Raw genomic sequence first — 23,462 nt, forward strand, 5'->3', positions numbered from 1 at the left:
ACATAGAGCAAATATTACGTTGATTGTGATTGGTGGAAAGTTGTTTGCGTCTTTGAAAAGGCTATAAAAGGTCATTTATGACTTGGGCTTGTAGAAATTGACACCCTGGTCTGACAATTTCTTTTTTTTACAGTAACACATAATCCATTGGAAGCTAGTTGGATGGTCAATTTATTTCAAGTCGCAGTTCTCAGACACGTACTCAGTGTATCTCATAACCCCACACGTGTACTCACCATGCCTGTATTCGGAAACTTATTAATATGCGAATTGTTTTGCAGCTCACTAGCGTTCCATAACCTGAAACTTTGCATAACAAATAAAAAACGTTTGCTATGACCATGCGAACTCTGTGTCTAAACATAATAGATGTGGCGTCCAACAAAGGTCCATTCTAGGACCTCCTCTGTTTATTCTATATATTAATGATGCATCTGATAAACTGGACTTTATAATACATGCAGATGATTTTTACAAGAACACTGTAAACAAGGAAATATAAACTCATGTTAACAAGTGGTTAAAAATAAACAAAAATCCCGTAAATGTGAAAAGAAAACTAAATCGTGGGATTCCTGCCCGGTATAGTGCTTGTAAATAAGATTTACACAAATTATACCGTGTTCGGAAAAAAAAGCTCTGCGTATTATTAGCAGAAGTGCATACCGAACATGTACTCGTTCACTCTTAACAAAATATAAAGTATTGAATACATATGACATGTACAAGCTGGAACTTTACGTATAAATATGCAAATAATGAGGATCGGCAAGGGGTATTTTCGTAAGCTGTAGTCAATTGTTTTTATTTTCGTAATAATGTAATTTAAATAAATGTAATCAGTAATTTGTACAAAAATCTAATTTTTTGTTAGCGTATAAAGCATTTTCAACATTAAATGTCGTAATTTGTACGCAAATTCCAATTTTGATTCTTAAACACAAATTATCAAGTATATTATGAAATGTAACATGTAATTAGGAATTTGCTTTATCTGTAAAGTGTAAGAAACATTTTTTTTACTGTAATTGGAACTTTCCTTTTTATTTCCTGTAAAAACTTAAAATGCATTTTTATTTCCTGTAACCTTGCTCCTTTCAATAATGTTCTCCCTGCCATATTCACTGGTATATTTACAAAACATTCTCATTGTCGCGCATACGATACTAGAAATAAAAATAATTTATAACTACGAAAACTGAAAACTCTATCCCGAACAAGGACACTACTAGTTTTTTCTGACCAAAAACTACCAATCAAATCAGTCAATCAATTAATCAAGATCAAGCGTATATGTATTTTAGTCGGCTCACAAAACCTTCTTGTTAAATAATCATATTTAAAGCAGAGGGGTCGTCACCTGCGCATGCACCGGAGTCCCAAGCGACGATAACAATGCACGTTTAAAACGCAAAGGCTCATGGGTAGATGCTTGTTTGTAAACAATGACACGCTATGGCCGTCTGCCGCATGCGCAGGTGACGACTCCACCGCTTTGAATACAGTACAAAGTGTGACCATTTATTTTTTTATTTTGTTTGTTTGTTCATATTTTGTTATTTTCAACTTTTTCTTCGTACGATTCGAAATGCGGGAAATGCACACTGTTGCCCACTATTGTTTACCACATGGCAGGGACGGGTACGGGTAAACGGGATGAACGGTACGGGTGAACGGGATGTGACAGTCCTAACCTGTTTTCAAAACTCTCCTCGTAATGCGTATGGTGCATCCTCACAAGACCATATCATCGCATATTAAACGTTTTGTGATCGGACGTTGAGGGAAGAGTACTACGCAAAAACATACAGCACATTTCTTGAATTGTTGAACGCTTGAAAGATTGAAATGTTGTATTCACTCGTTGAGAAATATAGGGAAATAAATCAGTCTTAATATTTTACATTTGAAGAAGTTATATTATTAAAAACCGTTAGGTTTATTGGCGTTTTAATTATCTAGATTTCGCCGCCTCACATACTACATTTGTATAACCAATTGCCAGACATCCAGACATTTTTTCGATTTGTTCTCTTTAGAGAGAATCTGTTTTTGATTCTTGAGAAATATAAAACCACACAGAGGTCAATTTATTTATCTACGTAATCAGTAGATTTGATTTGACTTGTCACTACAACTACGATGGTTCAGTATATTAAAAACAAAACGTCGTCATACTAATTATGATAAAAAATAATTTTGACATTTTAAATGATTGTGACAAAGGACGTTGGGGTACAAATGGTCGTGGCAAATGAATGCATGAATTTTATTTCACTAGATGCAGTCAATTAATAAACAGTATCATTATGTTAATAAGATAACTTAATAATAGTAGTAGTAATATCCACAACATTACTGCCTAATAATTTGATGTGGCTAGTCTAGTCTGTGGTCCGGTATCATATCGGGAAAACTGAATATTAGAAAACTATATACAATTATATATACAACATTGTTTACTACTAAGTATTCTAGTGGATTTGAAGGATCTTGTGACCTGCATTCGTTTAATGTAATTATGTTGTGAGTCAGACAGTGAAAGCAGGTACAAAGCTAAATCAAATTATTTAAATAGAGAAGCAGTGTGAGCGTGAAAAAAAAAGAAAAGAAAATGTATTCGGCGGATTATTTTTTCTGAAGCATTATATATAAGAAATCAAAAACATTTCCTGAGTTTATAACTTCATCACCAGAAATAAAATTGATATCAGAATCGATCCTTGTAGGACGCCACATTGGATTTTCAGAAGTATTCAGGATACTGATAGTCTGACGAGTCGCGTGAGTTGCGCTACCACGCCTACATATGAGGCTAGTATACTGACAGATTGTTGGCGATTACGTTTGGACCATGTAAGCAGCACAGGGTCGCAATACTGCAATGATGTAACCTAAAGTTACAATATTTGTCAATATTTTCAGCAATATCTGAAAGTAAGTCTACAAGGGCAAATTTGGTACTTCGCTTCTTCCAGAAGTATTTATAAGTATTTATACTGTGCATACAACAACAAGTTCCGCCACAAATGTATTATCACAAATAATATCCACACAATGAATAAATCTATCACGTGATAATTTCCGCTTAACGTATAATTATTCAGAAATTTGTAAAAATCACGTACGAATAATCTGTATATAATAATCTAACTATTCTTGTGATATAATAAGTCAAAGTGAACAACTTTTTTTTCACGTTTTATATTTGGGAAAAAATAAAAAATATACAAAATACAAGTAAGATATATTTCGGCACATATCTTATTGTGTCTCTGGTTTATATTAGGATAGTTTATGTACCGATGTATTACATATCATACGTTCATAAGTTGTTATTCCTTCAGATTTGTATGGTTTCCTCCGTTGGTACTTCACCAGTACATCGACCACGCCAGCTACCGACGCGCCGAGAGTGAAAGGGATGACCTTAGAATAGTACGTTTGACCCTGACCCCTCTCAGTAGTATTAAAACACGTGGCTACCGGTATATCGACGTAAATGCGCTGTTTGCTGCAATTGTTTTATTATCGTAGGTACACCGTGGTCTTAAAACTACGCTTTAAGTACGACATCCCGGACAACATCCAGGACAACATCAACACACGCCTATCACGCCGGGCCATCGCGCTGATTTGACCGAGAGTGCTACGCTGGTAATACCGGTATCATCATGGCAGCCAGCTTCTCAGTGGTCGATTACGTGATATTTTCGCTGGTGTTAGCGATCTCCGCTTGCATCGGTCTCTTTCACGCATTTACAGGAGGACGACAGAAAACTACTTCCGAATTTCTGATGGCCGACAGAAAAATGCGTTTCTTCCCCGTGGGACTGTCTTTATTGGCGAGTTTTATGTCGGCTGTGGCGTTGTTGGGGACATCGGCGGAAATCTACACTTTCGGTACCATGTTTTGGGTGATTGGGCTCTCTTATTTTATTATGATCCCAATATCTGCACATCTGTTTTTACCTGTGTTCTATCGACTGCGTATCACGAGTGTATACGAGGTAAGATCACAACTGACTCTGATTATTCCACTTCAATGACCTCAACTGTTTTTAAACATGGCCTACCATTATTGAAATATCGCACAAGTCTTTGTTTCTCTTAATTTTTGCATAATCTAATATTCAGTGTTGTCACTACAACACAAACGCCACGCACCCTCACCATGATACCCTCATCACAAACATAATTGTATTGACTGTCCCGCATTAAAAAAAATGAAATGAAGTAGCACCATCAAACGCAACCTTTAACCTTTTTGAATGTCACACTGGGTCAGGAATCCTGACATGTTCAACGAGTATTGGTGGCGGGTGATCATATTTTAGTATGACGGTTTACTCAATGGGACCAGTACAAATAACTTACTCAATACTGCAAATCGGGTTAAGATTTATCGTAAACTAAACATGGTGCGTTTACAGAACACGACACAGTACTCGTTAGATACAACAATCAAAACTACTAATACGCACCCGAACTGATTGTTATTGTACCAATGCAAATGGTATTACAGAATTGTATATGTCCCGCGGAGCGAATGATCAGATGTGAGCTTTAAGAACAACCTTTTTCAGTTCATGATAAATCATAGTCCAATTCATCTATCAATATACTGTGCCAAGCAACAATTCTAAAAATATGCATGTTCTTGTCCACACTGCATCTTTAAAGCGGCGTAGTCGTCACCTGTGCGTGTTTCAGATGGTCATAGCGTGTCATTCATTTGTTGACAAACAAGCGCTTTTTGAACGTATGTTGTTATCGTCGCTTGAGACTCTGGTGCGTGCGGAGGTGACGATCCCTCTGCTTTAAATATTATTATTTAACAAGAAGGTTTTGTGAGCCGACAACTAAATACATGATCTTGATCGGTTGATTGACTGATTTCCTTCCATAGTTTTGGGCCAGAAAATAGTATCCTTGTTCGGGATATAGTTTTGTTCAGTTTCCGTAGTTATAAATTATGTTTATTTCTCGTATCGTATGCGTGACAATGAGAATACAAACAAGCGTCTGCCCATAAGCATTTGCGTTTTAGCGTATGTTGTTATCATCGCTTGGGACTCCCGTGCGTGCGGGAAGCAAATAAGTCAGGTAGCAAATAAAACTCACACAGATAGTAAATTAGTATACGCGAATTTACTTGTATCGCATGATGAATCGACAATAAGAAATAATGGGTGGTAAATTGTAAAATACATTTATTTGCCTTCACTTATAATTAGTTTTGACCAAAATCATGTACGCTATTTTCATCTTATCCGTTTCCGAGTTCATGTCCACGTCCATATTCGTATCCGTATCTGTGCCAATAAAGTTTAGCTTAATGATAAATCTACAAATCGCGATAATTTATTAACGAGAAACAATAAAAGCGTTAACAAACATGCTTACAACAGTAAAATAATAAATAACCCCACAGTAATTTGTAAAAGCAATCCGGTGTAGTATAGAATATATAGAATGTTGGCGACGTGTTTGTATCGTACCACTTAGTCTCAACAACTTTATGAATGTCGCGACATTAAATTGTGTTTGGAATTAATGAAGGTGCTGTTGATATAATTCGATTCACCCGCTGTAGAAATATTGTTTTAATTTTTTTTTAAAATTCAATTCAGAACGAAGATCAGGCTGAGGAAATAGGGTCACCACCCGCAATTTAGTCAATTCGTCTGCGGTTGTGCGAAATAGGCGGATTAAAAAAAAATATATTACCAAAAACAAATAATTTGATAAACAAACCATACAACGGTAATGACAGAAACATCTCCCCTGCCCAGTAATGCCTGGTCGAGAGTTTGTGTGTGTGTGTGTGTGGGGGGGGGGGTCTGATGAGCTATTAATATTTTTTTGCGGGTTGGTGAGAATTGTTATTGTCATTAGATAAAAATAAAACACTACATTCAAGGCATAACCACACTTTGTTTTTGTTTTCAGTATCTCCAGCTTCGCTTTTCGATGACCGCTCGTCTTATAGGGTGCTTTGCATATATCGCTTACATGGTAAGTCAGCCCCAACCACTCGTTCAACCACGTGACCTGCCATCAAATAAAACAAATCCCACGCACTAGATATTTTTGAAAAAAAACACATATAGGATGTAGGATCTTTTTAATGACGTCTAATCTTGAATAATTAACTGTTGTCAATCAATGTCACCTGACATGGATACGCCGAACATGATGCATCAGTCTAATCACGCAACTCGCGAGAACTCGCAGTTGAACGGAGAATCATCTATTATGCGTTTTTCATTCGCAGATGCGCGTAGCAGGCGATGAACTCAAATTGTTCTTTCGATGTGTCACTTTCTGAATTTCCGACGGAAGCTTTTTTTAGTGCAGTGCGTCCGTGTGTCCCTGGGTCCAGACGTCCGTGCGTCCGGGGAGGTATCTTAAACATGCCTGAACCAATCACAATCAAATTTCACACGTACATCATACATATTATTATACATATTCATATCAAGAAACTGTTCAATGTCGCATCGTTCGTATCTTCGGAACACGCTCCGTATTAGCTTGCACACAGTCTCTTGTTGTTGTTTTTTCAATAAAATGTTATTTGAATGTATAAATGGCAAAAGCCGGGTAGGCCGCGAAATAAACAGTTTTGTTTGTTTGGCGATATACCCGGCTTTCGCGGTAATTCGGCTTTATACACTATATACATTCGTGCTTTATTCAAGTCTAGATTAGCCCCATACAGAATGTACGGAAAGAATTAGTGTTATCAGCTTGTAAATAAACTATGAGGGGTTCTGTGAACATGCGCTGCATAAATGATTAACAGCACTCATTAGCATAGCCACACCTCCAATAAACTATTTTACCAGGTGAATAATTTGTTTGATCTGATTGGTTTACAGATTATGTACATGGCTGTTGTGATGTACGCACCGGCACTAGCATTGAATGCAGGTAATACTATGTATAAATTTCCAGGTACAAAATTAAATGAACGAATGTCGAGGATGTAGTGGAGGTTTTCAGGAAGTAAAATTCACATTCATATAGAAAAATTATTATAAACCATATCAAGCCATACCATAAATAAATAAATAAATAAATAAATAAATAAATAAATAAATAAATAAATAAATAAACCAGTTGTTGAAGATTAAAAGGGATACAACATTTTTATTTTTCGAAAAATGTTGACTAAAGGAAAAAAACATTCACAGCAATTTTGATTTGCATTTTTCCTTTAAATGCCGTGCATACGTTGCGTTTTCACCAGAATATTTTGGTCGTTTTTACATTCACATAGTGAAATCCTTATAATGTGTAAATTAAAAAAAGGTCCACATCTTCAATCTCTGAAAAAAAGTGAAAAATCTGATGAGTTCCTGCTGATTAGTACCCATTTGATTGAGTCTTCTGTGACTAATGTTTTGATGTCCAGTAAATTGTAGATGATTGGTAAGCATCTGGAGATGTTCTAAAACTATATTATACTTGACTGTGTGATTTATTGATTATTTAAAATATATGTAAAGTATATGCAAATTTAGTCATCACAACAATGCAAGTTGTTAATTTTGACCACTGTGTTAAGTACGTACCATTTATGACAGAGGTCTGAAATTTTCATGAAATAATTAGACATACTTGTATATTTTATAAAATCTAAAAAAATCTTTTTGAGTATTGTGTTCCAAAACAATTATACTACGTCTTTAAGGTAGAAGCCTACTCAGAATGTATTCATTGTCCTAAAAATTGTACTTATAAATATAAGGATATTGAAAATAATTTGGGGGTCACCAGCTTAATTTTTGAGAAAATAATGGTTGTATTTTAGTGGATTGTGGCCATTTTTGTGCTTTTACCATATGTTCTTATGGCAGAAATAATATATTACATCTTAAATTGTAGACTGGTGACATCGGCCGAAAAAGTATATAGTGTGAATGATAGAGTACTTTTTGATTTTCTTAAATATTACAAAAATCTGGTGTTTTGAAAAGTGGCAAAAAATATAATTTTTCTTTAACATTGTGCTCTATAGAATCGTTTCAAAAAAAATACCGATTTTTGAAAAATATTGGGACAAGTTTCTCAAAATACGCCACTGTAACACACAAAAGAATGCTATTTCATGGTGCCTTAAGATAATGGCTTCACGATTTTACACAATAAACCATTAGACATTGTCATGTGATTTATGAAAAAAAATTCAGGATAACAAAAAGTACCCGAATCAATTAATAATTTGTTGACCATATGTCATCATTATGTCACCCTAGGAAACAATGTTATAGGCGGTCTCGTACTAACAAAATGGTCACCATTCACTTAAAATATAACCACAATTTCTCGACAAATAGACTGATGACAGCAAACATTCAAATCATCATGCATATGATCTACGATAAAAAAAAAACACATCTACTTTTCATTTGCATTGTATGTGTAAGTTTTTCCACGGCGTGGTCGTAAAGTTCAGTTAAAAATTAAATGGGTTTTTGGATTAAAGTAGTCCAGAATGTCAAATACGTTTACATAAAGTGAAGGGTTGGAAGTGTAGTTTCCCTTTGTACTTTTGTATTTTTTCGGATACAGATTTTGCTTGTATGTGTAAATAAATCATTTCGCCGGCCATAGCAACCATTGGCAATGAATGTGACTCAGAGTGATGAACTCATCGTTGCCATGGTTACTATTATTAAAGCGTACATTATCATAATTATCCTTAGCATCAAGCGATAGTAATCAACAAAATCACAATATGTTATGAAGCGAGAAAATCTGTTCTAAATTTCGATGTGGTGTGATTTTTTGATCATCAACATAGTTTACATTCCAAAGTAATGTAACAGCTTACAGCTTACACTGACCAGTTACAACCGCCAAGAAAATAATATAATAATAATAATAATAATAATAATAATAATAATAATAATACAATGTTTTATTTTTTTCAGTTACTGGGCTGAACATTTGGACATCCGTGTTGACTATTGGAATTGTGTGTAGTTTTTACACATCACTGGTATGTGTGCGTTGTTTGGATATGTTAATATTATAGAGGGGCTTATAATCAAAAAAGATCACATCCTGATACGTTGGGACTTTATTGAAAAACAATACATACATTAATCTATATCCGAGATGAGGCAAAATGTACTAAAACATGTCATTTTTTTAGGGTGGAATGAAAGCTGTAATCTGGACTGATGTGTTTCAGATTTCTATTATGTTTGCTGGTTTATTGGCAGTAATAATCCAAGGCAGCATACAGCTTGGCGGTTTTAGTGAAATATGGCAAATTAACAAACAGGGAGGCAGAATTGAGTTTTTCAAGTGAGTCAGTGTGTTTTGCTTTTCGTTATATGTATTATTTTATGTTAAAGGAAACATCAAGCCAGGCAACATAATGACCCCTGAAGAAAAAGGTCCACAAATGTAGGAAAATGCAATTTACAGTGTTTTTATATCACTTTTCATTCTCTAGATATTCAACTTATTATTATTATTATTATTATTATTATCATTATTATGTAGTCAGCCATCTTGATTCTCAAGCAAAGGATTGTGGGTAAAGTATGACATAGAATCTCTTGTCAAAAATTGAGAAAATTATTTCATCTATAACATGAGAAATACTGATGAGAATTAGTTCAAATTTTCGTTGTGCATATTACTCATGTATATAATTATAGTAGTGGAAATTAGAATATTACAAATACACATGAAGTGAAGATATTGCTAAAAACATTAAAAAATAAAAATCGATATTTTAGTCGTGAAATATAAAATGACACTTTTGTGTCCCCTTTCTGTGGTCAACATGTGATGTATCACCTATATAACCTATTCACATTGGTAAATTGTATACAATATAAGGAAATTTGAGAATTTGGTAGAAAAAAATATTTTCAGTTCTGTTTCCATGACAATTATTTTATAAACATGGATGGCACCAGTACATGTATGCTACCAATCTCTAAACTTTCAGCCAATTTGAAGTTCAACTTTTGAAGTTATAGATGAAATCTGACAACAGATTCTATGATGTCGTACTTTACCATAATCCTTTGCTTGAAAATCAAGATGGCTGACTACATAATACTGATGAAAAGTTGAATATCTAGAGAATGAAAAGGGATATAAAAAAACTGTAAATTGCATTCTCCTACATTAATTTTGTGGAACTTTTTCTTCAGGGGTCATTATGTTGTTTGGATTGATGTTTCCTTTAATTTGCAGTTCACATCATCCACTATGTGGGTTGCTGCAGTGGGCCCAGTTATGGCACAATTCCAGCAGCTCGAGTTTAAATGCATTGTACTTTGTGTCATAACACTGCCACACTAGTAATGCAGATTCTAGCCTGAGAACTCTGTTGATTGGATTTGAAATTAACAAATTAATGTACATTTGCTTGTGGCTTAGATATCTGATCGCGAATATGCTTCACCTTTTAAAATTACTTTCGACTAAAGAGGACACAAATACCACCCAAATTTCTCATATTGACTGTTTGATTTATTTCCTTGCTTTTCAGTTTTGACCCTGATCCTACAATTCGCCATACTTTCTGGTCTTTGACTATAGGGGGTTCTATCACATGGCTTGGCAATTATGGATGCAATCAGCTGTCCATCCAAAGGTATCTGAGTTGTCCTACAGAAAAAGACGCAAAGCTGTAAGTAGATAGAATTCTGTTATTTGTTCGAGTATCGTCTGATGAATAGAATTCCGGCCATGTATGGATGAGGGCTGGTGGGCAGTTCATATTTTTAGAAAATATACTAGTTGATGCATGTGTTTTAGATGTACGGATTACTGTGATATTTACTGACATTTTTCAACATGCTCATACATGTAGTTACATTAGATTAGAGCTTAATATTGAATCACTTCTTGGCGCCATATCGGAGTATTTGTAAGCTTGTATGACTATAATTTAGCGAGCCAACTGACTTTGCACATATACGTTTAATCATTATCGCCTGCTAAACAATTTTGCCCTAGCCGCCAATGGGTTTCCGATGATTTGTCTGCTATATCGGACTGTTTCGCGTCATAATTTTGCTGTTACATTTGACGTATTTGTATGTTTGTTTCCGCAGTGCATTGTATTTGAATCTGCCAGGTTTGCTGTCAATTGTGAGCTTAATAATAATGTGCGGATTAGTTTTGTTTGCTGCATATGCCGGGTGTGATCCGGTCAAATCAGGACACATCTCACGAGCCGACCAAGTATGTATACTTACATTAATTCTATATATATTGCTAATGGCAAAAACGCAACATATCGACCTCTGTATGTCTGTGACTAAAAATATTGTCATAGTGATATCTTATGATGGAATGCAACATCACAAGTACTTTGATTGTCTGATTGAGGAAGTGAATATCCGAGAACATAATTCTCACTTTTAGATATTGTAACGTATGATTATATATGAATCGTTTGTATATGCTAGCAGCACGCACACTTGATGATGATGTTGCAAATGTCGTATGTTTCATTACAGTTGCTAGCATATTATGTTATAGAGGAGTTATCGTTTCTCCCTGGTATGGCAGGACTTTTTATAGCTGCATTGTTTAGCGGCGCTTTAAGGTAAATATCACTTGTACATTCAACCTATATGTCGAGCATTGAGTTTAACATGAATGAAGTATATTTTATCAATTAGTAAATTTGTTCCTCACGTTAGAACGACAAATTGGCGATTACGTAACAAACATTGTATTGTTTAAACAACATACGATACGTGTAATGTAAACTGCAATTTTTAAATGTATTGTTTCTAATTTAAAACAAAACAAAATATACTTGTTTGTGGGTTAATACGTAAACAAATATATAAATGAAAAACAAGCACATAAATAAATCACCAAATTGAACAAATAAATTATGTCTAAACAGGGTCGTGTATATCCATGGAAACAAGAATATCATTATTCACGAGATGCTATAAAAAGCATATAACCAGTGTAATATGTAATGTTTGCTTATACTGACTTTTTATTCCATGTTTTACAGCACCCTTTCCTCAGGTTTAAATTGTTTAGCTGCGGTAACATTGACAGATATTGTAAAACCTGTAATAAAGAATTTACCAGAAGAAAAATTAGCAATTATAACACGAATTATTGGTGAGTCTCTGTATATATATATATATATTACAGGCAATGGAACACGCATATGAAACATGGGCTACAATGCTGATATCATGTCTGGGTATTTATATGATATCACCATTGTAGTCCATGTTTCATATGTGTGTTCCATTGACTGTACTTTTAAATTCTACTCTGAGGTTGTCTCTGCTCTTTTTTTTAGAACAGGGAGTGTTGCACAGTGGGTTCTGTGTTTGCCTACAGTGGCGAGGCACTTGTGTGTGCGTTTGTTTGCCTGCAAAATTATTATTTTCAGGATCTGTTTTACTTGCCACCAGAGATGAAAGTATAACAATAATTTAGCTGGTATAAGAGAACGGAAATAACAGTACACTCAAATTTTCAAATCCTAGAACAAAAGACAAACAGTCAGTCAGTCAGTCAGTCAGTCAGTCAGTCAACAAGGATATTTCGCACTTAGTCATTGCATCTAACGTTTGATTCGAATGAAAATAAAACAGTTACTATTATTATCGTATAATTATGATACTTTGTTGCAGCATGCTCCTTTGGAGGTATATCAATTTTGATGGCATTTGCTGCATCACACATGGGACCAATATTACCATTAGCAATCGGATTATTGGGCATGATAGGGGGTCCACTACTTGGACTGTTCACATTGGGGATATTCTTTCCATGGACCAACAACAAGGTTAGTTTATTACAATTATTTCATTATTTTAACTATTAAATATAATATGGTTCGCCTGTCAGGTCGTAACGCTAATAAGAAAATAGTAAACTGAACTGCTAGTGAAGTAATTATCATAATGGTGTATATTCAATCGGTGGTGTGTGTGCTCGCAATTGTTTAGCTTGTTCAAAATCAGAAATGACAATTTCATATTACTTGTCTGCAATAAATATGTTCAGTTAGGTCTAGCGACGTATACTACAATGTTTGTGTGTGCTGTCCTATGTTCTAATCATAGTAATATGTTATTTCAGGCTGTAATATATATGTTCAGTTAGGTATAGCGACGTATTCTAAAATGTGTATGTGTGTTGTTCTATGTTCTAATCATAGTAATATGTTATTTCAGGCTGTAATATATATGTTCAGTTAGGTCTAGCAATGTATACTAAAATATGTATGTGTGTTGTTCTATGTTCTAACCACAGTAATATGTTATTTCAGGCTGTAATATATATGTTCAGTTAGGTCTAGCGACGTATACTAAAATATGTATGTGTGCTATATGTTCTAACCACAGTAATATGTTATTTCAGGCTGTAATATATATGTTCAGTTAGGTCTAGCGACGTATTCTAAAATATGTATGTGTGTTGTTCTATGTTCTAACCACAGTAATATGGTATTTCAGGCTGTAATATATATGTTCAGTTAGGTCTAGCGACGTATACTAAAATGTCTATGTGTGTTGTTCTATGTTCTAACCACAGTAATATGTTATTTCAGGCTGTAATATATATGTTCAGTTAGGTCTAGCGACGTATACTAAAATGTCTATGTGTGTTGTTCTATGTTCTAACCACAGTAATATGTTATTTCAGGCTGTAATATACATGTTCAGTTAGGTCTAGCAATGGATACTAAAATATGTATGTGTGTTGTTCTATGTTCTAACGACAGGAATATGTTATTTCAGGCAGTAATATATATGTTCAGTTAGGTCTAGCGACGTATACTAAAATGTCTATGTGTGTTGTTCTATGTTCTAACGACAGGAATATGTTATTTCAGGCAGTAATATATATGTTCAGTTAGGTCTAGCAATGTATACTAAAATATGTATGTGTGTTGGTCTATGTTCTAACCACAGTAATATGTTATTTCAGGCTGTAATATACATGTTCAGTTAGGTCTAGCAATGTATACTAAAATATGTATGTGTGTTGTTCTATGTTCTAACCACAGTAATATGTTATTTCAGGCAGTAATATATATGTTCAGTTAGGTCTAGCGACGTATACTAAAATGTCTATGTGTGTTGTTCTATGTTCTAACGACAGGAATATGTTATTTCAGGCAGTAATATATATGTTCAGTTAGGTCTAGCGACGTATACTAAAATGTCTATGTGTGTTGTTCTATGTTCTAACGACAGGAATATGTTATTTCAGGCAGTAATATATATGTTCAGTTAGGTCTAGCGACGTATACTAAAATGTCTATGTGTGTTGTTCTATGTTCTAACGACAGGAATATGTTATTTCAGGCAGTAATATATATGTTCAGTTAGGTCTAGCAATGTATACTAAAATATGTATGTGTGTTGTTCTATGTTCTAATCATAGTAATATGTTATTTCAGGCAGTAATATATATGTTCAGTTAGGTCTAGCAATGTATGCTAAAATATGTATGTGTGTTGTTCTATGTTCTAATCATAGTAATATGTTATTTCAGGCAGTAATATATATGTTCAGTTAGGTCTAGCGACGTATTCTAAAATGTGTATGTGTGTTGTTCTATGTTCTAACCACAGTAATATGTTATTTCAGGCTGTAATATATATGTTCAGTTAGGTCTAGCAATGTATACTAAAATGTCTATGTGTGTTGTTCTATGTTCTAACCACAGTAATATGTTATTTCAGGCAGTAATATATATGTTCAGTTAGGTCTAGCGACGTATACTAAAATGTCTATGTGTGTTGTTCTATGTTCTAATCATAGTAATATGTTATTTCAGGCAGTAATATATATGTTCAGTTAGGTCTAGCAATGTATACTAAAATATGTATGTGTGTTGTTCTATGTTCTAATCATAGTAATATGTTATTTCAGGCTGTAATATATATGTTCAGTTAGGTCTAGCAATGGATACTAAAATATGTATGTGTGTTGTTCTATGTTCTAACCACAGTAATATGTTATTTCAGGCTGTAATATACATGTTCAGTTAGGTCTAGCGACGTATACTAAAATGTCTATGTGTGTTGTTTATGTTCTAACGACAGGAATATGTTATTTCAGGCAGTAATATATATGTTCAGTTAGGTCTAGCAATGTATACTAAAATGTCTATGTGTGTTGTTCTATGTTCTAACCACAGTAATATGTTATTTCAGGCTGTAATATACATGTTCAGTTAGGTATAGCGACGTATACTAAAATGTCTATGTGTGTTGTTTATGTTCTAACGACAGGAATATGTTATTTCAGGCAGTAATATATATGTTCAGTTAGGTCTAGCAATGTATACTAAAATATGTATGTGTGTTGTTCTATGTTCTAATCATAGTAATATGTTATTTCAGGCTGTAATATATATGTTCAGTTAGGTCTAGCGACGTATTCTAAAATGTGTATGTGTGTTGGTCTATGTTCTAACCACAGTAATATGGTATTTCAGGCTGTAATATACATGTTCAGTTAGGTCTAGCAATGTATACTAAAATATGTATGTGTGTTGTTCTATGTTCTAATCACAGTAATATGTTATTTCAGGCTGTAATATATATGTTCAGTTAGGTCTAGCAATGTATACTAAAATATGTATGTGTGTTGGTCTATGTTCTAACCACAGTAATATGTTATTTCAGGCTGTAATATATATGTTCAGTTAGGTCTAGCAATGTATACTAAAATATGTATGTGTGTTGGTCTATGTTCTAATCATAGTAATATGTTATTTCAGGCTGTAATATATATGTTCAGTTAGGTCTAGCGACGTATTCTAAAATGTGTATGTGTGTTGTTCTATGTTCTAACCACAGTAATATGTTATTTCAGGCTGTAATATATATGTTCAGTTAGGTCTAGCGACGTATACTAAAATGTCTATGTGTGTTGTTCTATGTTCTAACCACAGTAATATGTTATTTCAGGCTGTAATATACATGTTCAGTTAGGTCTAGCAATGTATACTAAAATATGTATGTGTGTTGGTCTATGTTCTAACCACAGTAATATGTTATTTCAGGCTGTAATATATATGTTCAGTTAGGTCTAGCAATGTATACTAAAATATGTATGTGTGTTGTTCTATGTTCTAATCATAGTAATATGTTATTTCAGGCTGTAATATACATGTTCAGTTAGGTCTAGCGACGTATACTAAAATGTATGTGTGTTGTTCTATGTTCTAACGACAGTAAGATGGTATTTCAGGCTGTAATATATATGTTCAATTAGTTCTAGCGACGTATACTAAAATGTGTATGTGTGTTGTTCTATGTTCTAACCACAATAATATGTTATTTCAGACTGTATAATATATGTTCAGCTAGGTCTAGCGACGTATACTAAAATGTGTGTGTGTGCTGTCCTGTGTTCTGACCACAGTATTATGTTATTTCAGGTTGTAATATATATGTTCAGTTAGGTCTAGCGACGTATACTAAATGTATGTGTGTTGTTCTATGTTCTAACCACAGTGCTATGTTATTTCAGGGTGCTATATTTGGTGTGATATGTGGGTATGCGATGTCACTGTGGATTGGTATTGGGGCATACTTCTATAGACCACATATCATCACATTACCGACATCAATCGAGAATTGTACAGTTGACATGGTTACATCTAACAGTAGTGATATATTCCATAATATATCAACATCATTCAACTACAGTGTATTATACGATATAACTACCAATATGACGTCAATGAATAGTAGTTACGTCAATACTAATGAGCTATCATCATCAATAGAGTTAATAAGGTATGTCCGATACAGTGTGTTATAGGTTCCAGCATTCTATGGCGTATTCTCGCGGGCGGACATCCGGGCATTTTCACCGCATGGCAACCATCACGGTGAAAACAAAGGCCGAAAACTCTCAGAAAACGGTACTTTGGGATGGTTGTTGAGACTCCCCTGAACAGTGTAACAAGATTACCCCCTGCGTGTGTAACGCATATAAATTTGATTGTTCAGGATTACTTCGAAGTTGAGTTCCTGTTGTTTTCTAGAATTTTCACCGGCTCTTCGCTCAGCGTTCCACGTCTCTCAACAGCGCGCGCTGAGCCCATAGAAATACGTGGTACAGTGGTTGCGCGTCTTAGCAACGTGGAACGTTTTGTGACGCAGCTCCGCCCCGAGGATACAGCTAGACGAATTATCATTATCAGTATCATCAATAGTGAATTGTACTTTACTTATTTTACTTGTACTTACGAATGATGTATGACGATGACTTGTATTAATTATTTTGACTGTGTCTTCGACCTGGTAGATTATCTTAATCGATTTTCATTTGGGTGTCCCTCTGTTAATTATTGTACTGAGATAATGTGGTTGTTAGTTTGAAAAAAAATACTGAGAAAAACATTGTTTGTCAACACAAATCTCAACTTTTGTTGTTCCACTATCACAATCATAATTGAGCGATGAATGTTTGACAGTGCATTTAAAGATGATGAACTAATGAATCTTTATTTGTATTCAACTTAGAAGCCCCTTACAATAGGAATTTCGATTGGCTCTTACATTTACTGGTGTATTTTTAAATTCAGACAAATACACTTTTGAACATTTTTTCAACACTTCTGCACAAGAGAATTCCTATCGACAATGTTATCATTTCAAATATTATAGGAAATTTAATATTGGTATGCAGTGTATTCGATTCAATTAAATTATATTTTACTTAAGTTATTTTAACTAAATGGAATGTAGTTGAATTCCAATACTATATATGAATACCAACGTAATTTAACTGAATGTATGTCAATGGCTTCACTTTATGTGATGGAAACGTACGTGTGAGCGAATGAGTGCTTATTCATTAATGATTAACATTTGTCTGATTAAAATGTCATTACATTCTAGGCCGATTATTGCCAACTTGTATAGTATATCATACCTTTGGTACAGCGCCACTTCTTCATCCGTAACCATAGTGACTGGTCTAATAGTTAGTTTTATAACAGGTGAGGACAATTGTGTTAACATATTGCATAACTAGTAAAGATTAGAGTTACAGACCATCTAGTGACCACCCGAATAATAACTTAATTTTGTAAAACAAAATTGTATGTTATTTTGTATAAGTTATTTCCCCTTTACCAACTAACTATGCAAACACGGTAAATCAAAAGGGTCACCATTCTTTCATCTCTATTTTATTTATGCCTAGCATAAACCGTCATTGCGTCATTCAAAATCCACCAATTGTTTTACAAATTTTAGAAATCAAGTTCAGTTACAGACATTGTCACCGACTACCGTGTTTGTGTGCTTCGTACTTTACACACTAATATAGTAAAGTTTTAAACAAAAAGTACACCGAGCTAAGCATTTAAAAAAAAATTATATTCAATAATAATTTATATTATTTTGAAGTGAACACACACGATAACTCTTCTCAAGAAAAACTCACTGGTTACATTACCCTTCTCCATTCAGGTTATACCGCACCAGGTGACGTTGATCCTCGCCTTTTGTGTCCAATATATGATGATCTCCAACGTTGTATGCCAGACAGTTGGCGTACAAAAATATGCTGTGGTGGGAAATACAGTGATAAAGTAAGTCTTAGAAAACACCATGTATTTGATTTGTATGATGAAAAGCAATAACAGTCCACCTAATTGATATCCATAGTACATTCAGTCCATTGTACATAGTTATTTCAGTGAGAAAAGGGTGTACGGGTACAAGCAACTCAAATTGAAAACTTTTATAATACTATTGCTTGATCAAATTACCAGGGTATTAGTACAAATTGGTTTCATTATTCTCTATCTTTTTTGGAATCGCTATTCCACCAGTTCAATTTATCCAATCTATGCTAGTCACTGTATCGAACTTCAATGTATGCTAACAACCCTGTAATATTGGGAAGTGCATTTTCCTATGTGATTTCATAGAGCTCAAAAAAGAGAAAGTCTTACAATAAAACTGTTTACATTCAAGCATGTAATATTGCTGCCTCTTAGTGAGGTATATCAGATGGCGTTATGCTTTACTTTTTACTTGTGTAATATTGCATATTATAAGGTTTTGCGAAAATAAAAAACAAAACAAAACATGTAGTCACGGGGAAAATATTGAACAGAGTCATAATTCGGCAGCATATATCATACAACTTACAACACAGTTGACATATTTGACATAATAATTCTGGTTAAAATTGCCTATAAATTCCCATGTCACAATATTGTGATTTGGGATTCCATCAACTGTTTCGTTCATATTGTACGTAAATCCTCACAGTTGGTTTCGGGTATTTAGACTATTTCAGATAGTGTTGATGTAAAAAGTGTATTTTATTCTGAACTACTTTTGACGAAAATGTGTGTAGTAGTTGGATCCAAATGAATTCGAGTTAGCAAAGTCAAAGATGTTTGGCATCTTTATGAAGATGTATAACGTGATGTGTTTCCATGGCATTTGCCTCTTTTAGGAAATTGTAGAGAATGGTGTTCCTGATAAGGAAACGAAAAACGAATTAATGAAAAAAGATGAAACTGCTGTTTGACAAGAAATACGACTCGCTATCCTGTTTGAATGAATTGGCTTGTTATACATGCCGAACTCTGTAATGTGTGAAGAATATTTAAATTGACATGTATAGTATTTAACATTAATGAAGAAGCTCTATATAAATTTTACTTTATTTATTGTTGGGCACATGCAACTTCCATACATCGCAGACACATTTTACAGTTTGTAGTCCAATAAACGAGGACACACGGGATCGGGACAGGTTTATGAGGGTTGTTCTATTGCTTTGAAATACACAATTATTAGTTATCGATTATAAAAATATTAGCACAATTAATTGTATCATGTCACTGGGACATGGTGGATTAAAATGATTGTATCTGTTTTTCTAAAATGTAGATTTTTAATGGAGATTGATGAATAATAGTTTTGTATGTTTACGTTGAATTGCATAAATCAAGAGATTGCACGAAACGTGCATATAGTCCGTTGTTGTTTTTTGTTTAATACACGAGTGGGATGTGTGGTAGTTGAATATGAAGTATATCACTAAAAAATGTGAAAAAACAGCTTATTAGCCGATATAGACCCACTGTTTGAAATCCATAGTACCATTAGTTGCTTATATGGGTTTTGATTACAAATGAACAAGAATATTCACTAAAAATGAAGGCCAAAGCGAGTGTCGTGAGTGCAAGTATCTGCGAATTTCGGCTACTTTCAACAGGAACATTGAAGGAGCCAGACTGGCAATTTTGAAGAAGTGACTACTGTGTGAATTATCTTGCAGGTACGCTGTTTAAGACATCCAAAACATAAACATGAAAGCAAATGTCACGATGTAATACATCGTGTCAAATCTACATTTTCGATGTTCTATTGTGAAATAAACACAATTCAAGAAATTTGTCATTGCCACATCGTTCGTATCTTCATAACACGTTCTGTGTTAGTGCTAGACTTGAATTCAATTTGTTTGTTTTTTTCTATAAAATAAAATAGTATTTTAGTTTATAAAATGGCTGTATGAATGTATATATTAGCCCCATCCAGAACGCACGTGTTCCTGACTAAAACGTTATACTGCAGTCCCTCTATTCCCGGCCTGGATACATATTAGGTGTGAATTAGGTGTGACCCATACACTATTGTGAAATAAACACAAGTCAGGAAAATTGGCCATGCCACATCGTTCGTATCTTCAGAACACGTTCCGTATTAGCCCCATACTTAAAAATACCGTTTATAATTAGATGTATGGAAGTATATATTGGCCCCGACCAGAATGTATTTGTATCTGTCTGGAACGCTTTTGTGTTATCAGCTTGTAAATAAATTATCAGAGGTTCTGTAAATATATGTAACTGACTATCAACACTCATTAGCCACAACCAAATAAACAGTCGCCCTGACGACTGAATTGGGCCTCTAAATTTACACGAGGTTACTTCCCGGATCCAATTATTTCGAATGACCTGATAGAATAGTGTAGATATACAGTACACACTATACATTGAGATGTGGGTTACGGTTGACTGCATTGTGCAGAACCACGCACCATAATGGCCACTGGCGACGCTCTACTGTTTATTTCAGTGCAACACTGCACGCTGTGATGCCTGTGTATGTACATTGCAGCGGCGGATCTCAGGCGGGGGCTCTGGATGTCAGAACACATCTCTAGGAAAAATAATAAATTTAAATACCAGAACAACATGCCAAATTATGTCAAATATAACGTGTTGCTGAATGAAATGAATGAATGAGAATAATGCTGTATTCAATTGGCTACAATAACCTAACTAAACTGTCATTGGTTTTTATTGCTCCATTATAAATATGCGAATTACGAACCGCTTAAGGTAGCGAGAAGGGAAATTTTCACTTTTTTCTTGATTTTTCAAAAATTGATAAAACTGTTACTTTAGACCTTGATACATCACCCCAGGTTAACAAAAGATCGAAATTGCGAAATAACGTTACTCAAATTAGTGTTTTAAAACACTAGCAGGAAAAACTACATCTGGCGTTTCGTGGATATTTGCATAATCTTTATCTTTGAAAGGGTTTAAATGATAACATCTTATCTGTATACTCTGTTGTTGACGATTCTGATATAACGGGTGATAAGCTTCCAGTTGCAAACAATGCGTGTTTATCTAACGTCCATTGTCAGCATTATTGTCAGTCGAGACTTCGTCGGAGAAACATGGTCATACAGTACTCATTTCGCCCAACCTTCCGCTTTTACATCGACCGCTTATCGCTTAATTTCCGACCACGCGGTCTTGTCCGACCGGAAACCGACCGCATTTTAATCGCGTTTTTTTTTCGCTCGCTCGCTCATTGAAAACATTGACCGCTCGCCCAAACACTGATCACTGGCACATGGGTGGTCGAAATGGTGGTTTTGATAGTAAAGTGTGAACATACAACTAGTATTAACTATTATTACATTCTGAACGACACTTCAAATCTTAGACTAATAGTTGTATTACACTTGTATCGTGAAAGCAACTGAACTGGGACCTCTTGTTACGTGTTTTGGGTGCTTGTTCTAGTTGTAATATTTTTATTTTATTTTAATGAGACAGTTACGTGAAAAAAAGCCTAGGTAACTCCTTTTGACAGAGCAGAGAAACGAGGAAATGTTAGTGATTAATTCCAAAAATAACGATACCGAAAAGAAAAATAAAATTGTCAAAACTAGAAAACACATTGAATAGTTGTTTCCTTTTCGTGATTATATGTATTACACCAACGGCCAAGCCATGGCCGATGATCCGAAAGATTGAGAAGTCGGATATGATTTACAAAAACAATTTCTTCGAGTCCTGAAAAAAAATAGGCAACGTTGACAAAACGCTTAATTCGAGGTATATATTAAGGATTTTCAAGAGTTTCAATATATATAATATAATATAATGATATTTCAAGTATTGTACGTGATAATTAATGTCTAATAATGCTAAAATGTTTATATCACCCAGAAAGGAAAACAAAACACAGAGTGATTAAATTATCAGTGTTTTCTTATGATTACATAAATGTCACCGCTGTTTAATGAAAACAATGATTCAGTTCAGTCGATAGATAATTATAAAAGACGCCGGAAAACCCAAATCACAACAACGACAAACAATCGGTGATGGAAGCCAAGGGGGAGGGAACACATTTTAAAAAGATATTTGCAGCAAACATAGCAATATTCGCGGAATACGCGGATTTATCTATAAATACTAGTATTTAAAAACGTGTATATCACCGATTTGAATATCTGGATTATGAAGCGCCCTCTACATGTCTTATATTATTGATAATGTTGAACCTCTCGGAAGTTCCTCGCTGGGTTCACCACTACATTGAGACACTCACTCACTCACTCACTCACTCACAACAGACATAGTAAACTATTACAACACATGTGTATTACCTTAATATGTACGTAATGTTTATTTATATATCACAGTAATTCTGCTTATATGGAAACAAACAATAAACCCACCACAATAAGTGGAAGTAACAATAGGCAAAACTAACTAAACTAACCTTAAAATAAAATACACAAACTATACCACACTGAGGAGTCAATGACAAATTGTAGAGGTTTATGTGTCAATATGTGAGCAGTTTTGTAAGGATTTCTTGCAGCACAGAGTGTGGCCATTTATGTGTTCCATTGCATTTACTCGTTATGTGTCTGGAATGTCTCAAGGATGTGATTTCTGACTGCAGAATGTAAATATTGTATGAAGATTTAATAACATGTGTTGACATTTACAATGTAATCGACGTTGTATTATGATTTATTTCTTAAAAATAATTTTTGGATGTTGGAAATACCAATTCAGTGGTAGGCGTCTATTTTGTATTGAACGTATTTTAGTGTTCCTATCTACTGTACCATCGTTCTTAGTAGTAATTCAATTACAAGTAACACCGAATAGTCACT

The 23,462-nt window shown here is 34.3% G+C and overlaps 1 protein-coding gene across 1 annotated transcript; it reads left to right on the top strand.

Annotated features, from left to right (window-relative positions):
- Positions 1 to 3,466: 3,466 nt before the first annotated feature.
- On the top strand, positions 3,467 to 19,994 carry LOC100370902 (sodium-coupled monocarboxylate transporter 1). Its single transcript, XM_085494947.1, has 14 exons — positions 3,467 to 4,010; positions 5,953 to 6,018; positions 6,885 to 6,936; positions 8,943 to 9,010; positions 9,167 to 9,321; positions 10,526 to 10,666; positions 11,094 to 11,223; positions 11,502 to 11,590; positions 12,017 to 12,129; positions 12,654 to 12,808; positions 16,515 to 16,783; positions 17,894 to 17,994; positions 18,470 to 18,591; positions 19,470 to 19,994. Exons 1-14 carry the CDS (start codon positions 3,675 to 3,677, stop codon positions 19,542 to 19,544), a joined length of 1,872 nt encoding a protein of 623 aa, XP_085351073.1. The 5' UTR covers positions 3,467 to 3,674; the 3' UTR covers positions 19,545 to 19,994.
- Positions 19,995 to 23,462: the final 3,468 nt, after the last annotated feature.

The sequence above is a fragment of the Saccoglossus kowalevskii genome, chromosome 21 (assembly GCF_978046115.1).
Source record: "Saccoglossus kowalevskii chromosome 21, keSacKowa6.1, whole genome shotgun sequence".
Classification (NCBI taxonomy): domain Eukaryota; kingdom Metazoa; phylum Hemichordata; class Enteropneusta; family Harrimaniidae; genus Saccoglossus; species Saccoglossus kowalevskii.

Excerpts from the sequence above, each read along its gene's own strand:
- LOC100370902 (XM_085494947.1), top strand. The coding sequence starts at position 3,675 with ATGGCAGCCAGCTTCTCAGTGGTCGATTACGTGATATTTTCGCTGGTG. Across the intron at positions 12,130-12,653 it reads AATTATAACACGAATTATTG|CATGCTCCTTTGGAGGTATA; the intron begins GTGAGTCTCTGT and ends ACTTTGTTGCAG. Across the intron at positions 12,809-16,514 it reads TTCCATGGACCAACAACAAG|GGTGCTATATTTGGTGTGAT; the intron begins GTTAGTTTATTA and ends ATGTTATTTCAG.